This window comes from Macrosteles quadrilineatus, unplaced genomic scaffold (genome assembly GCF_028750875.1).
Source record: "Macrosteles quadrilineatus isolate MER2022 unplaced genomic scaffold, UCM_ALF_1.0 Scaffold_7__1_contigs__length_78375512, whole genome shotgun sequence".
Classification (NCBI taxonomy): domain Eukaryota; kingdom Metazoa; phylum Arthropoda; class Insecta; order Hemiptera; family Cicadellidae; genus Macrosteles; species Macrosteles quadrilineatus.
The window spans coordinates 41,763,652-41,781,725 of NW_026542600.1; the positions used below are offsets into that span (position 1 = coordinate 41,763,652).

At 37.0% G+C, this 18,074-nt stretch overlaps 1 protein-coding gene across 1 annotated transcript; it reads left to right on the forward strand.

The window, feature by feature from the left end:
- Positions 1–5,558: 5,558 nt before the first annotated feature.
- LOC128998933 (uncharacterized) lies at positions 5,559–6,125 on the forward strand. The gene has a single exon (XM_054425290.1). The coding sequence runs from the start codon at positions 5,559–5,561 to the stop codon at positions 6,123–6,125; it is 567 nt and encodes a 188-aa protein (XP_054281265.1).
- Positions 6,126–18,074: the final 11,949 nt, after the last annotated feature.

Below are 18,074 nucleotides of genomic sequence, written 5' to 3' on the forward strand. Positions count from 1 at the left end.
TTCGCAATAAGTTGACAAAAGTAGCTTCCTCCCTAGATTGACGCTCAAGGTGAACATTAAAGTCCCCACAGATAACAAGTTTCCTCGGACAGAGTCTGCTAAGATAGTCGAGGCAGAGTTTGAGCTGGTAGATAAAAGATTCAAAAGCTCCGTCAGGAGACCTATATACACATATTAGGATGGTGGAAATATCCACTATCTCAATAGCCGTCAGTTCGAGAACTAGCTCAACACAAAATTTGGTCAGATCGATATTCTTATAGGTGAAAGCAGCAGCCGCAAAAATTGCCACTCCCCCATTTTTGTGATCTGTACGGCAGTAGGCACTTACTAATTGAAGTTTATCAAGGCAATTGTAGAAGTCACATTCAACTCTATCTAACCAATGTTCAGTTATGCACAAAAAATCGCAATCCACTTCATTGAGAAATAAGGAAACTAGGGCAGACTTAGTCCTAAGACACTGGACATTCAGATTTGCAATGGTCACAGAATGTTGGTGTAGGTTAGAGTCAATATTGTCTGTGTGTGGACCTAGGCTTACACTAGAATTTTCATTAGGTTGCTTAATGCCTAAGCCTAGACCTCTCTGGCTTGGACTTATGTTGTCACTGTTCGGTGAAATGTTCGTCCTAAAAAAGGATAATTCCTAGTTACTCGTTCCCCCCTAGGCTCCCGACTCGATGGCAGAAATGCTCTCACCAACACTCCCCTAGGCCAAAAGCTAGGGTCCAATATCTCACCAGCTACATCTAAAGGAACTCCCACTTTGAACGGGCAATAGGAGTTGTGGTGAGTTTTTAATTGGATGCACTCACTGTCTGAAACATAGGTGAAACACATCGAAATCGAGGGTTACTTTCAAGGTTACGACAGTTTTTCACACCTAATTAAATAGAGTGTTGCTATGGAAAAACATACTCCCTTGTCCCTTAGTAGATTTCTGATTCTTATGGATCAGCAAGTGACTATTTTATCATAGACTAAGCAACACAAGTAGACTCCTCATCCCATTGTAAATTTTGAAGCTTGTTTTTTGAGTCTAGTTCATGTACGTCCACACTGATCGCTAGTGTAGACAACATTTTGTTTCTATTATTTTAGGATTATTTTCATGATTTGTGCTTTACTATTTGGTTATATAACTAGGAGACCAGTTATTGTTTATGATTATATCGTTTTATTAGGTTAAACGAGGTTTTAAATGACTGCAATAACAAGAAACAAATTGTAAACAAAACATAACCTCTATAGTTGGACGTACAGAACTAACAATAAAATTGGCTTCAGCTGTTCCATTAGGATGACTAATCTACTAAGGGAGTATGTTTTATCTATGATTTTATTTAAAGTTGTGTCCGGTGCATGGTAGAGGTCGTATTTTGTTTATAATTTGTGTCTTGTTATTTCAATCATTTAAAACTTCGTTAAATCAAATAAAACGATCTAGTCGTAAACAATAAACTGTCCCCTAGTTATATAACCAAACAGTACGGTAAAGCATAAATCATGAAACTACCCCTAAAATAATAGAAACAAAATTTTGTCATCGCTAGCGATCAGTGTCACCAACATGAATTAGACACGAAAATTTACAGTTGGATGTTAATCTATATATTAATTTGAAACTGTTGCGTAGAAGGTAATTAAGATGTGTTTTTGAGAAAAGTTAGTAGTTAAGTGTGAAATAAACTAATTTATCAAAGTATATGCATCAACAACCAAACTACGCCAGTTTACGCAATATCCATAAGAATAACATATACATTTTTTATTTGAACTTGTTGTAATATTCTCCGTGACTAATACCATACAAAAACACTTCATTATACTCAATTACTTGTTTTTGTAATCTCTGAATTTATTTATTTAAGATAATTGTTTTAAGTTGTTGTTAGTTTTCTATAGAAAGGTAGAGTTTAAGTGGAAAAAAACAATAATAGCAGATCTTGACAAGAAATAAGGAAAATAAAAGTGTAATATGGATAAGGACTGACCAAGGGACACAGTACATTGATATCAAGAACAGGGGTTTCTCAATGAGCTGCAGACAAGCCAAATGTTCCTGGCTTTTGTAGCAAGTTTATACAAAATTGTTGCAAGATTGTATGATTCTTAAAAAAATAAAAAAGACCCTTAAACTGGTGACAAGTTGAAGGGGAGATACAACTGGCCGTAGGTACAACTAGACGTAGGTACAACTAGACTTAGGTACAAGTAGTCGTAGGTACAAGTAGACGCAGACGTATGAGGTACAAATAGTCGGGGGCGTACCCGACTAGTTGCACCTGCAGATTTTTAAGAGGTATAACAAGACGTAGCAGACAACTAGACGTAGCAGACAACTAGACTTAAGTACAACTAGACGTCCGCACCATCGTCAAGTTGTACCTACAGTTTTGGACGAGGTACAACTAGACGCCTGTCACCAAAATGCAGCAGGTACAACTAGACGCCGGTACAAGTAGACATCGACCCAGCAACACAAGTAGACTCCTCATCTCATTGTAAATATTGAAGCTTGTTTTTCGTGTCTAGTTCATGTACGTCCACACCGATCGCTGAGGTAGACAACATTTTGTTTCTATTATTTTAGGGTTAATTTCTTGATTTGTGCTTTACTGTTTGGTTATATAACTAGGAGACCAGTTATTGTTTATGATTAAATCGTTTTATTTGGTTAAATGAGGTTTTAAATTACTGAAATAACAAGAAACAAATTGTAAACAATACATAACCTCTACAGTTGGACGTACAGAACTAACAATAAAATTGGCCTCAGCTGTTCCATAAGGATGACAAATCTACCAAGGGAGTATGATTTATCTATGGTAATAGTCCTTTGAGTGTTTGGATTTTTAAATTTTGAAAAAGTTATTTACAAGAACTTCTGGGGGGGGGGATTACTCATAATTCGGAGGGTTCTTTTCTGAAGTCTGAAAATAATTTTAGTATCAGTTGCCAGTCCTCACAAAATCACACCATATCTCAAGATGGGTTCTACATAGATGTGATAAACCATTACTTTCTTCAATGGGTGACACAACTCTCAAGTAGACAAAGATAGATGATTTGGATCTATTTTTTTTCTATATTTAACATCTAGATGCACCTTCCAGTTAATATGTTGATCTAGGCCTAAATGAATATCTAGGAATTTATTTGAATGAACTTAATTGGAAAAACTTTTTAATTCTCTTTAATTTCTGGCTGAAAATTTGATAATTTGGGTTTTATCAATGGCTATTTAGGCTATTTTCAACCAATTTTCCATTTCTTTCATAGCTTCTGTGAAGGATGTAAAAAGCTCTTCTGTACTATTTTTTTATGATTATCGTCTGCAAACAGTAGCCTATCAGATCTCTATTAATAGCTTTAGGGAGCTATGGCTACGGAGAAATAGTTGAAATCTTGCACGAGTGCGGGGAAGTCATTTTCGCATCCTTCGATCATGACAAAATCGTGAAGATCTTCTGAGTTTGTGGGTCCTGCGGTTGCGATAAAATCCTGGACAACTTACTCGATGGCGGATGATTAGTGACTCCTACGTTAACGGAAAAATAGTGTCCTAGATATTTTGCTGCCGTCGTGCAGATTGCACTAAAGTCACCCACAATTGCGGCAAAACAGATTATCGGTGAAATAAATTTATCAAGAAAAAGATTTGAGGCCCCTTCCAAGGCCGAGGCTCCCAGCAATTCCGTGTTCGCTGTTAGGGAATGTGATGCATAGCGGCACGCTATATATTTTTTATAGTGTGAGCATTCGCGAAGCCGGGCTATAAGACCAGTTTGTAACCTACCGCGACTGTACTAACGCTCTACCTCACCTCTCCTACCTACTCTCCTTCACCGGCTAGGGATTGAAGAGGCTACACCGAAATTAAGAACTCCTGCTCGAGATATGACATAAGTTATAATTAAGTATTGTTTAGTAATTAGATTAATTAATATGTCTGGCTAAGTCAGGAAGTAAGCGGAAGCAAGCTCGTCATTTGAAATGTAGGTATTTTTGTAGGAGCCTTTTCAAACATGAAAATGTTTATCATATGTCCTTAGATTGTTCCATACCATTTCTCAATTAAATTCATTGATATTTCACCCTCAGCAATTTATCTACAGTTAATTTCATTCAATCAGTATAAGCCTCCAATTCACCATATTCAGTTATTAGTGTTTGGCAGGATATATTTAAATACTTAATTAAATGAGTGTAAATCAAAGTTGCCTAGGTAGGTGTTCTGATCTGGGTAAAAGGTCTCTGTCCCTCTGGTCCCCAGCAATCTACCAAAAAAATATTGATAGGGGTCAAAATCCCCAAATGAGACATTTCACAGTCTCACATAAAATTCTGATAATATAAGTATTAAATGTAGTTCAATTTGTTGTGTTTCCCTTACCTATTTCCTTGCACGAAAAACAGAGTTTTCGTTTGTATTAAATAGTTCAATAATAATTATGAAGATCCTAACTAGTTTGTTTACCATTCCGGTCACGGTCGTCTACACAGGAGTCTGCTATTTGGGATATAAATGTAAACAAACAGAATGACGTATGTTCCATGAAAATAAATGAAATTAATTGGGTTTGGGAGCTAAATAATAGAAGACAGTTGATTGGCAAAGAAAAACGGCAGAAGTTTTTTTTTATCATGAAGCCATGTCGTCAAAGACCAGTAGGATCGAGTACTGGAATGAAAAAACACCACCCATTTCCTAGGTTTGGTGCGAAAAGCGTGCGAAGATGGCATACTGTGTTGTGAACTAGGTGTGTTACACGTTTTTAGATACTTTCAGTGAAAAAAGAAAAGAAATTGCTTCAATTTTACAGCAAAACAAGGTAAGAAGTTGATAGTTTGTTAATTTATTTCTTTCTGGTCACATTTATGTACCACTATTAAAATTAATTCAATCATAATTATGAAACATTCTCTGGACGACACATCGTAGACTGGCCCTAACCTCAAAATTTGGTGTCGGTATTTGTTGAACAAGGTATATGGCCCTAATAAATATCTCGGAATTACTTTCCGGTCACACTCTGTCCGGTAACGTGACCGGGAAGGAATATGTGTGACCAGAAAAAATTAACATGACCGGGATGGAAATTATATGCTTATTTAACTAGTTTTAACCTAGTATTTTCAAATAAACCTAAGGGGTTTTTGTTATTGTTATTTCACGTAATTCTATAAATTTTTCACTTTATATACTTGATTAAATATTTGATTTTTTCCAAGTTATTCACACCAGTAGGCCTAAAACTATTATGGCCTTTGTATTTGCAACTGGATTTTATTAATAATAAAAATAAGACGTGTTTGGAAATATATTAATTTGAAAAGTTAATATATGTTTTATATATTTTTCTCTATCCCTAATCTTAACACAAAAACATTTAAGTTTGGCTCTGGTTCATGTATCCCTATATTACATGGGCAATATGTGAACAAAACCACATTTTCACTGTCTTTAACTACATCCATTCATAATGGCCAGTATAGATTTTACAAAATATAGTAATCACCTTCCTTTTTTTTAGGAAGACCATTATTGTGTTATGGCTCCAGCCAAAAAGTCAGGCCAATCGGCAAAAGAAAAATTAGAACGGCAGGGAGAAAAGGCCAGAGAGAGGCAAAGAAAGAGACGAGCCAAATTGACCGAAGATGAACTGGAAAAAAAGAAACAATATGACAGAGACAGATATAAAAAAGAAAAAGAGGAAAAGAAGAAGAAGTCAGTGAAAGATATGTCAGCAAGAGAGCAAAGGAAGATTCGAAAGATGTGGAGAGAACAATATAAAAAGAAGAAAGAAAAAAATGCTGCACTGGCCCAAGCCTTGAACAACACGCCACCAGATTCGCCAGGCATAGATGAACCAGCTGAGATTCAGGCAAATGAATCCAGCCAAAAGAAAAGGGGAAGGAAGGCTGTAACGAAAGACATAAGTGCTGCTTATAGAGAAATAAAAAAACAGCAGAAGAAAATAGAAGATCTTGAGCGAAGACTGAAAAATTATAAAAAAACTACTAGAAAGACAAAAATAGAAGTCAGTAACACAAACTTCATCTCCATCACCAAGAAAAAAGGTTGCAAACCTTGTTGGAAAGACATTTGTCTCGCCTGAGATTAATAAGCAGCTATTTGTAGGATATGCGTTACAAAAGCAAATAGAGGGAAAATTTAAAGAGATTAAGGGGCAGAAGAAGAAGGTCCAGCACTTAAGAAAAGAAGTGGGATGCGATGTAATCAAAAAGTATAGAGTACAAACGCATCTAAAAAAATAATACCTTACAAATGTGCTAAGGGAAAGAAGAAATGCTTAGTGAGGAGTTCTTTGGCCAAAGAATTGATAACTTTCTTCGAAAATGATTCTGTCAGCAAAATTTGCCCTGGGAAGAGGGATGTCATAAACGTAACAAAATCACGAAACAGAGGCGTGTTTTGCTGGATACACTAAAAAATCTCCATGTAAGGTTTCAGGAAGAAACAAAGAAAAATATTTCATTAACATCCTTCACTAGATCTAGACCATTTTGGGTCACATTCCCAAAAAGATGCGATAGAGAGACCTGTGGTTGTATCAAACACGAAAGCTTTGGTCTGATAATTCAATCATTGAGAGCAATGAGAGTTATAGAAGAAAAAAACACCACAGAAGTAATTAGATCACTTGTTTGCTCGGTAAAAAGCAAAACATGTATGCTTGGCGAATTCCAAAAATGCAAAAACAAAGAGTTGGCCTTTTTTTATAATAGTGACTTCAGCATAAAGTATTACCAATGGACGAATGTCAAGGAAGAAAGGATGATAAAAAACAACAAGAAGTTTGTGAAAAGAACTGCGAAAGTGAAAAAAATCACACGAGTAACCCAATTGATCAAACTTATCAAAAAAGAAGTGGCCGGATTTAAAAAACACCTGTATTATTCCTTTCACCAAAACAGCAAATTGAATGAAAAGTTAAAAAACCTAAAACCTAAAGAGCTTCTTTTCAGGATTGATTTTGCTGAAAATTATGTTGCAAAATATGCCAAAGAGGTACAGTCGGTTCACTTTGGAGCCTCCAAAAGGCAATTGTCCCTACACACTGGTGTTAGATATTCTAACTATGAAGGCCAGCCGCAAACAGCATGTTTCACTACAGTAAGTAATAATCTTGATCATTAGTCACATGCTATTTGGGCCCATCTTGAACCCATTCTAAAACGATCTGCAATCCAATACCCTAATGTTCAAGTTATCCATTTTTTTTTTCCGATTCACCGTCCAGTCAATATAGAAACCGCAATAAAATATATCTATTTAAAACCTCATTCCAACTATTTTCCCTAAGTTGAAGGCTATGACATGGAATTTTACGGAGTCCGGCCATGGTAAAGGATCAATGGATGGCGTGGGCGGGACCCTAAAAAGAGAAGCTGACCGTGCTGTGTTACAAGGCAAAGACATTACTGATGCAGGTAGCTTCATAAAGGCCCTGTCAGGTGTGGACATCCATTTGATTGAGATAGGCTCAAAGAACATCGCAGATCAGAAAAAAAAATTAAATTGGAAAGTTATTCCACCAATTGAGGGTATAACTAAATGCCATCAAATAACTTTTGTAAAAGGAGGGAAAATGTATGGAAACATGCTGTCATGTTTCACATGTCCCATGGCCAAAAAAACGCCATTTTCTGTGGTGCAAGCACTACAGACTTTTTGAGGTTTTTCCTGAACTATTAAAACGCAAGCTGAAGGTTGAAAACGTCTGGTCTTCTGACAGTGATGACTGCTACATGCCTGAAGTTGAAGAAACGTCCTTCGACGATATGAAGAACATGGACGTTCCTGAAGATGGGGTTGACGTTTTTGATAATGGCGTTGACTTTCTTGAAGATGACAATGGCGTTCTTAAAGATGACGTTGACGTTCTTGAACCAGTGAATCCAAGTAATTAAATAACTCATTTATTAAGCCAAAGTAAATATACATATACACATTTTCGTTTACAATAATAATAAAAAAGCTAAAATCATAAGTTCTTTACAATTTATTTCATTGTTCACAGAGAAGATTAATACTAGCCATCAGTCAGGAAGTCGTGGACGCTGAATTCATGTAATAGAAATGATTTAAAATACCTTTTGAATTTTAGATGGTTTGACTATGTTTTTCAGTCAGATGGTTTTACTTTCAGGTGAAGAAAACGTCGACTTACCACATGCAATGGGGATCACAGTAGGAACTTTTCTCATAATCAGGATCAGCCATGCGGGACCAAGCACTTCGAGAGGCCAGGACTATGTGGCAATTGACCAAACTGAAGTTATAAATGAAGAATTTGAAGTCATGTTTATGAAGTCATGTGAGAAATACGCCGCTGTTGACTTTCTCCCAATGAAAGTGATGTTTCTTTTGTGAGCTCTAGCCAAGTTGTCAAAGTGCTGCCAATGCCAACAATGATATCACGAGGGAATCGTATTATTTATAAGTTTTCTGAGGCTCCTTTGGACAGTGTGTAAAAATGACAATGTATTAAAGTGTTTATGCCTTTTAACTAAAATTGTTAACTTTTTTGGAATAAATAAATGTTTTGTACTGTAATTGACAGGCCTACATTGAACTTAGTACAAATGTTTTGTGTATTTTGAGGACGACTATGTTTTCAACAAAGTTTAAGAAATAAAAACTTTCATTGTTTCATGTATTCTTTCTCAGTCATCATCCCCAATTATATAATATTGATTGTCTTAAAAAAATATTGAATTGAAGTGAAAATAAATCAACGCTGCTGGCCACTTCAGTCCGATCACGGCCATTTCAGTCCGGTCACGGCCATTTCAGTCCGGTCACGGTAATTTCACTCTTATATTTCCAAAGTGTATACCTACCATTTTGATTTTAGATTATCAACTTAAGTTGTTGGTTGCTGTTTTTGTGAATTTTTATTACAATTATTTATTTTTACTAACCTTTTCACAACTTGTTGTTGTATTGATTACACAAATTTCAAAATAAAACATTTCTTTTTAAGGTCATTTACGTCAATTGTACAGTTTAAGGATATAATACTTTTAAACATTGACAATATGTCTAATAAATACAACCATGGCTTTATTTTTACAATTGCTCATCAAAATTTGTAGTTTTTGTAACTTTAAAAGGTGTGACCGGGTGGTAAAATTTCAATTGCATCACCCATTAAAAACACCTGTAAAATGAAAAATACAAAAAAGTTAGCTCTGCTGCTAACTTGGATGCATATATCATGATACTATTTATTGTATTTTACTAAAAATATAATTTTTTTAATTAGTAAAAAATAAAAAATAAATGTTTCTTAAAATTATCCCATTTCCCGATTTTGACCCATAGCAGATTCAGCACAATTAACTAAAGTTTGGTCCAGACACAGCTATTCCTAACCCTTTGGCATTACCCTGGTTATTTGCTCTGCAATTCCCGAATCCCCACCAATTTCCCAAACATTCCATCTCAAGTACCCATTAGCAATCATTCTGTCATTCCCTCCTCCATCTTTATTCTACCCCCCACCGCTATAGGAACTACGGCCCTGTAGGCAGAAGCAACTCTCAAAGCCCCTTGAAGCTGAACACGAGGAAGCCGGTCACAGAAGACACGTGTCCCTAGCACACCCAGACCTCAGCACCGTACAAGAGCACTGATTGGACAGTGCAGGAGGGAGAACTGTCGACGTTACTACAGGCTGCGACTCCCTTAGCGGCTTTGTCAACGGTACGCTTGATCTGCTCGTCGAAAGTTGGGCATAGCCCACTGACTTGCACAGGAGGGACGGTGGGCATTCTCTTCTCGGATAGTACCACGATCTCGCACTTGTTGATATGTAGCATCACTACTCCTAGTTCAAATTAGCTCTGCCCCTTGGACGGTTCTGTCTGCAACCAGACGGCGAAATCATCAGCATAGACAATGAGGCAGGTTCTATTTGGCATTTCAAGTCTTAGCATACTGTGGTAAGACTTGTCCAGAGATCAGGTCTAGGATCGATTCCCTGTACAGCCATAGAAGTGAAGGATGTCTGTAGCTGACCTTTGGTGAAAATTACTTTTCTTTAACCTATAAAATCACTAACTTAATATCTAAAATAGATCAACTGCCAGCAGCTCTCCTTAAATGTTAACCATTGTTCTTTTCTATTTTAGATGGTTTTTCCGTATCTCTACCAAATTCTCAGGGCTTATGCACCTGCTATCACACTACCCGTTGCAATCGTGGTGGGAGCCATTGGATACACCCTGGAAAATAAGTTCCGAAACGATAAAACCCCTTCATTTGACAGGTATGTGTCAATAGTATATGCATTATAACTAATTATATAACTCATAAACAATGCTTGTTCAATATTGTAAATTCTTAATTTTGGTTAAAATTTGTGCAGTATGCTTGTTAATTGTTGTTCTTTTTTTGTCATTATGATATTGTGTATTCTAATATATAGTAGAATTCTTCGTTGCGGGTTGGTGCATAGGTTTATTTTTTGCAATGCTTCTGTCAAAACATCTGTTTGCTGTAAATGCATTGGGGGCTCTGAGGTTTTAGATTTTAGATATGCAGGTAACTTCAGTAAGTTTGTTTTTAAGGTTAACACAAGTTTAGTTTATTAATAGCTACCGTTACCTCAAACGTTGGTTTCTTAGGTTGGTAATGACGTATTTAGGCTTGTATGTATAAATCATCTGGTGTTTTTACACAAGCAAAATAAAAATCCTGATCACCGGGTTAAGATAATTAATTTATTCCAGAAAAATTACATTACAAATCCCAATCCTATTATATTTTTAAGTATCACATTAAAAAAAAAAAAAAAAAACTTGTTAATAGTGCACAATTTTAATTTACATTTCTCAAGCTTTTTTTGTTAATTAGGTTGGTTGAACAAATATTGATCTCAATTACGCTGAAAATTTTTATACAGAATGACAGAATCCAATTTAATTTTTTCAATAACATTTAAATACAATGCTAAACTATTTAAATACACAGTACACTCCCGATTAACCGAGGTCGTTACGACCAAGTCTACCCCTCTGCTACTGAGAATCTCAGATAGCGTGGAGGTCGCTTAGATTTTTTAGGTTAGAGATTACAGTACCACCTTTGACTATTAATACAACTAGATATTCCACCCCCATGTTAAATTTGTGGCCAGTTTTTTTACCAAATCGTCGTAGTTGATGTGAGTCACTGACAGGTTGTGCTCGTCTAAATTACTGATTTCTGTTGAAAACACAATCTTTTTTACCAATTCAAACTTATGGAAAGACTTATTAAGAGCTATAGCAACTGTTATGACCTATCAACTTGGCCAGCAACAAACAATAAGGTAGGAAATAGAGTTTAAGTCAATAGCACATTCTGTGACTGGCTCACAACTACGTTCTTTTTTTTTAATTGGCTACATATGGTCCTTAAATAAATAAATCTTTATTGTCACGTAAGGTTTACATAATATAGCAATGTATAAAACAGATGACATTGTCAAAATGAAAATACAAATACCTTAAGACTAAGGAGTTATAAAAGACTAAAATAAACTAAACCTATAAAAATAAAAGTGGTAAACAAAAATGTATCAGTTAAAAAAATGTAGTTAAAACAAATTTATTTTTACACAACCTGATCATTTTAAGAACTCACCTTCACTGTAATAGGTTTTTCTTAAAATAAAATTAGCAAGGCTGCTTTTGAAATGCTTGGACTGTATTTTGTTCTTTAATTCTTGAGACAGTTTATTAAATAGTTTTTTGCCCATGTATGTCGGGGTTTTTTCTACTAATGAAAGACGATGCCGCGGATATTGTAAGTTAGTTTTAAACCTAGTGTCATACCTATGCTCAACGTTTTCACTACATAATTTTTCAAAATTTCCTTCTACCATCAAAAGTGTTGTAAAAATTGTAAAACTCGGAACAGTCATTACTCCCAATTCTTAAAAAATTGGCTTACATGGTGTTCTCCATGGTGCAAATGTCATTATTCTTAAAAAAAATTTCTGAAACTTAAAAATTAAATCAATGTTTGATGCAAAGCCCCAGAATTCAATTCCATATTGAAGAATTGAATAGAAGTATGCATACCGGTAGTATAACATCAAACGAGTTTTAAGTCAATTGTGTTTCTTAAACATATCATTTGATAACAAGCTGAATTCAGTCTACTAATTAAATGTCCAATGCTTTTGTTCCAATTTAATTTTGAATCTACGTACAAATCGAGAAATTTTGCATCATTGTGAACGGCTAAGTTTTGGTCTTTAAACTCTTTTGCCTGAGCAGTATTCATTTTTAGACCATTAATGTTTAACCACTGTTCCAGTTCCGATAGGGCTTGTTTATCTTTAAGCGATAATTCTGAATCATTTTTACATTTGACAACTGCAGTTGTATCGTTGGTATATAAGATAAGGTTGTTAGAAACATTTTTAGGTAAGTCATTAATATAATATTCTATGAACTACAAAGTTAACGGAACCGCACATAAGAAATATGACACGACTAACGTGTAGATAACGTAGAACTGAGGCCGGTTCAGAGACACCAGACGTGACGTCATTGCGCTGGCAGTGCAGCCACACACACAAACTAAATAGCACTACTTACTGCTAGTGCATATAACTTTAAAATATATCACACTCGCCACAACTAAAATTTGGTGATTCTTCACTTGACCAAATAAAAATTAAAAACTTGGTAGGCCAACTCAACAGTACTTTAATAAAACTTGGCCTAATAATTATTGGCAACTCAAAAATCAATAACTTCATAAAAAATAACTAAAAATTCTTCTGCGCCTTATTTCTGCTAAGGCCTACAAATCAAGCCGTGCAGGCTTCTTCACAGTCCTGTCAGAACGTCTTAGTTGTGGCGGACTGCACTGCACAACGGGAGGCTGAAGTTCTGCCACTGGTGGTTCGTCTGACGTGGACTTCTTCTGTGGCGATTGTTTCTCCGGAGAGGCTGGTTTTTCATTTACATTCCTCTTATTGGGTGTTGCTGGTGTGAAGCAACTCCGGATGGGTGGAACAGTAGGCTCCTCTTCTTGAAGGGAATATTCCCGGGCTCGTAGATGGTCAGCATGACAAACCCGTGTGCGCCCCAGTGATGACACAATGTAGGTTACTGGGCTACGCTTTTGTAAAATCTTCCCTGGCACCCAAGATACCTTCTCATTCCTTACTGTTCGAACCAATACCAATTCTCCTTCCTCAAAACTTCGGAACTTTCCTCTACTCCTATCCGCATACTTCTTCTGTCGATCCATCTGTCGATGTATCGTCTCTTGCAAGTTAGGCTTGAGTAAGGTTAACTTCGTCCTAGGCTTCCAATTCAGGAACATCTCAGCTGGTGTGAGCCCCGTTACAGAGCAAGGGGTGTTACGATACGAAATCAAGAAATTGTCCAACTTGTGCTGTAAGGTAATGGAACATGTGGCACTCTCTCCCAAAACTTGTCGAAGTAGATTTTTCTTGACAATTTGAACACTGCGCTCAGCAGAACCATTGGAAGCAGGATGGTAGGGTGGTGTTAACGTAAATTTAACTCCATTCTTAGCCAAAAACTCTCTAAATTCTGAACTAGTAAAGGTAGCTTGGTTATCAGAAACTAGCTCTTCAGGTAACCCATAAGAAGCAAACAGGGTTCGAAGACGGGAAACTGTACTGGAAGTGGTAGTAGAATTCATCAAAAATACCTCGATCCACCGAGAATAAGTATCTACTAGTACAAGCATTTGTTGTCTAGAAGTAGGCTCCTCAGCAAAATCAATATGTACACGCTGCCACCTCCTTGTGGACTTAGGCCACTGCTGCAATGGAACCTTCACAGACGAGTTCCGAGAACTCTGACAGATATGACATGATCTAACCATACTCTCAATCGCTGGTTCAAGACCAGGCCACCAAACGTAGCTTCTTGCGAGCATTTTCATTCTTACAATACCAGGATGTTGGTCATGTAACAACCGAAGCACATTGTCTCTAAGTTTATCAGGAATTACAACTTGAGAACCCCATAATACACAATTAGCCTCAATGGACAACTCATCCTTCCTCTTTAAATAAGGAGTCAACTTAGGGTCTTTTACATCTCTCCAGCCATGCCACAAAAAATCACGGACTCTAGATAAAAGTGGATCTCTGCCAGTAAATCTCGCTACATCTACAGAAGTAAGTGGATTTTCACTCACCAATTGGCAGTTGAATACCTCCAAGCATTCCTCCACATGGGCGACACAGTTAGCTTCCAATTCCAGGGATTCATCCATGGGTAGGGGTAATCTTGACAATGCATCCGCATGTGATACCTCAGATCCTTTTCGATACCGAACTTCAAAGTTGTAGGTCGATAATATCAATGCCCATCGTTGCAACCGTGCTGCGGCAAGACTAGGTATTCCTTTCTTAGAACTTAGAACCAAATATGGCTGTTAATGGTTGATGGTCTGTCTGCAAAATAACATTCATCCTGCCATAAATATATTTGTGGAACTTTTTTGCACCAAAACCAATGCCAGAGCTTCTCGGTGTAATTGAGAATAATTTTTCTCACTAGAACTCAAAGACTTGGAGGCAAAGGCAATAGGCCTTTCCTCACCATCGATAATATGAGACAAAACAGCCCCAACTCCTCTAGGGCTTGCGTCACAAGTTAGCACTAACGGCTTATTAACATCATAGTGAACCAGTATGTGCGAATCACATACCCAAGTTTTACTCAACTGAAAAACATCAGAACATTGTTTAGTCCATTTCCAGGACACATCTTTCTTAATCAAATCATAAAAGCAACTCAACTTGGCAGACAGATTAGGTATGAAACGGCCATAATAATTTATTAGGCCTATGTAGGCACGCAGCTCATCTTTGTTAGTAGGCTCCGGTGCATTCCGGATGGTATCAAGAATACCCACTTGCAGGCTAATTCCTTCCGCTGACAGGCGGTAACCCAAATACTCTACCTGGGACTGTAAAAAATTACATTTGGATTCATTAACTTTGACCCCATAGTCACTTAGACGCTGTAGTACCAGTTCCAGACGAGAGTACGCTTCTTGGCGTGAAGAACCTCCTACGATGACATCGTCCAGGTATGCTACCGTACCGCTTAAACCTGACAAAATCTTGTCCATGGCAGCCTGAAACAAAGCGGGGGCCGAAGACAGTCCAAATGGCAAACGCCGGAGTCGAAACAACCCTTTGTGAGTTGTTAGCGTCAATAACTCTTGAGACGATTCCGCAACAGGCATCTGTAGGTACGCAGACTGCAAGTCCAACACTGAAAATAACTGACATCCCGACAGTGCCGCAAATATATCATCAGGTTGAGGCAAAGGGTAATGCTCATGTTGAATTACCTGATTCAAGGTAACCTTGAAATCACCACATAACCTAACTCCCTGCTGTTTAGGTATGACTACCAATGGGGTGCCCCACTCCGAACTAGTCACAGGATAGGCTACACCGTCATCCACCATCTTCTGTAACTCTTCTTCAACCTTATGGCGTAACAAAAAAGGCACTGGCCTAAATTTACAAAATTTCGGAGTCGACCCCTCTCTCAATACTATGTGAGCTTTCACATTTTTAATTTCACCTATTTTACCTTTAAATACAGACAAATATTTATTTTTCAAGAGATCAACATCTTTAGGCACTTGGACCTTGGTTAGGCTAGGTTGTGCCAAAACATCATGGCCTCGAGAACTAGGCCTAGACTGTGTACAGAGCTTATGAGTCTGGACTGCATTAGGCTTACTTGAAAAAATAGAGTTCCAGTTCAAAACTATTTTTTGCAACCAATTTCCACCTAAAAGCAACGGTGCGTTTGCTTTATCTACATCCACTACTGTCATGGGCAACATGTAGCTTGTCTGTTCATAAACCACATTAACATCTACTTGGCCTACTACTTAAACTTCATCACCAGAATAGGCACGTAATTTTACATTACTGCGAGTCAATTGTAATTGAGAAAAATGTTTTTCATACACTTCAAATGGACATACTGTGATAGCAGATCCTGTATCAATCTCCATGTCTAAGTCTATATTTTCTATGGCTACTCTTACCTTGTAACAAGAGTTAGGGTCAGTTAGGCCTAGCCCAATATTGTACAAATTTAGCTCTTCACATTCCTCACTAGGGCTTTCAGACATCTGATGCACTTTATATTTACCTCCAGTAGCTTTACTACCTCTATCCTTGGCCTTGCATGCCTTTCCTAGGTGACCCACTTTTGAACATATATGACATTTATATTTATCATATGGGCAATTGTTAGCCTTATGGTCGGTCTTCAAGCACCTGAAACACTTAAAAAATTTCGTGGCACCTTCACTTTCTTTAATTTTACTACCCCTAGGCCACGTGGTTTTCCTAACACGAAACTTGTTCACATCCTGAAAGTTTTCATGTTTGCTGAGAAACATGTTTGTGTGCTTGTCTGCCTGTTCTAACGTGAGCGCCAACGCTAAAGTTTTATCAAAATCTTTTTCCTCCGACAATAACTTTTGCCGAATTTGTTCATTGGAAATTCCCGAGATTAGCCTATCTCTTAAAGCGTCCTTTAGGAATGTTCCAAATTGACAAGAAGCCGAAAGATGTTTTATCGCAACCACAAAATCTGAGATGCTTTCACCCGACCTCTGCGAGCGGGAATTGAACAAATAACGCTCTACCACTATTAAACGTTTGGGTGAAAAATGTTGTTCCAGTACTTTAACGAGTTTATCAAAATCTAATTCGTCCACTTTTTCAGGGGAAACTACATCCCGTAACACTGCGAGCACTTTAGGACCTAACACGGTGATTAGAACAGAAACCTTGCTCGTGGCCTTGACATCATTCGCAATAAAATAATGTTTCAAACGCAACAAATATGACGAAATATCTTCTTCACTGGGATTAAATTCTCCCATTCGTCCCACACTCGACATTTTCACCTACTGCGCCAGTATAATATTCTATGAACTACAAAGTTAACGGAACCGCACATAAGAAATATGACACGACTAACCTGTAGATAACGTAGAACTGAGGCCGGTTCAGAGACACCAGCCGTGACGTCATTGCGCTGGCAGTGCAGCCACACACACAAACTAAATAGCACTACTTACTGCTAGTGCATATAACTTTAAAATATATCACAATTAATATACAAAATAAAGAGTAAAGGTCCAAGAACCGAGCCTTGAGGAACACCAACTGTAATCAACCAACTGTAACATATAGATGGGACGTCTACTTCAGTATCCAATAGTCAATTGTACCACATTATAAAGTCAATTATCAATAAAATATATGTTGTAATACATAGGTAGCAAATAAAATGATCTAATGGAACGTTCGTGCAAAGAAACTCAGATTAACCTTAAACCTTCATGCATTGAAAATTAGGTTAAATAAAGAAAACATTAACACAAACATGCTCAACACTTCTTAAATTGTCTCGACAAACTTTAAATACAGTATTGTTAAAATTATATGGGACTTTGGTACCTATAAAAAAAAACTCTTGTAATGATTACTTCAAGTAGTCCTATCAATTTTAAAACATGGCAAATAATCACTATTTGTAGCTTACGTACTATGTTATGACGCAATTATTGTTTTCCAACTGAAATAAAACAAATATATACATATTTAGGCCTATAACGACTTTGGATTACCCGAGAGCTCGCATATCCTAAGGGCTTGGATAAACGGAGCTGATAATCGATAGTGTACTGCATTGGTAGGACTATTTAGTTTTTATTTGAAAAGCAGTAAATCCTCATTTGTTGATGTTATTGATCAATATTTCAATACAAAACAGCGAGTATTCACAGATCTACTGATTTCTTACTTAATTAGTCTTAGTTAATCTTGCCAGTTATTCTTGAGAGTTGGGTAGACAGCTAACTCTCCTTTTGGTCAACCTTATCCTTATTATTATTTGGGTCGCCATCGAGTTGTCTCGGTGACTAGTTGTATCTCCTGCGTTTTGGCGAGGCAGTTGTACCTGTACCAAAATCTTAAGATACAACTGGACGGGTACGTTAGCGTCAAGTTGTA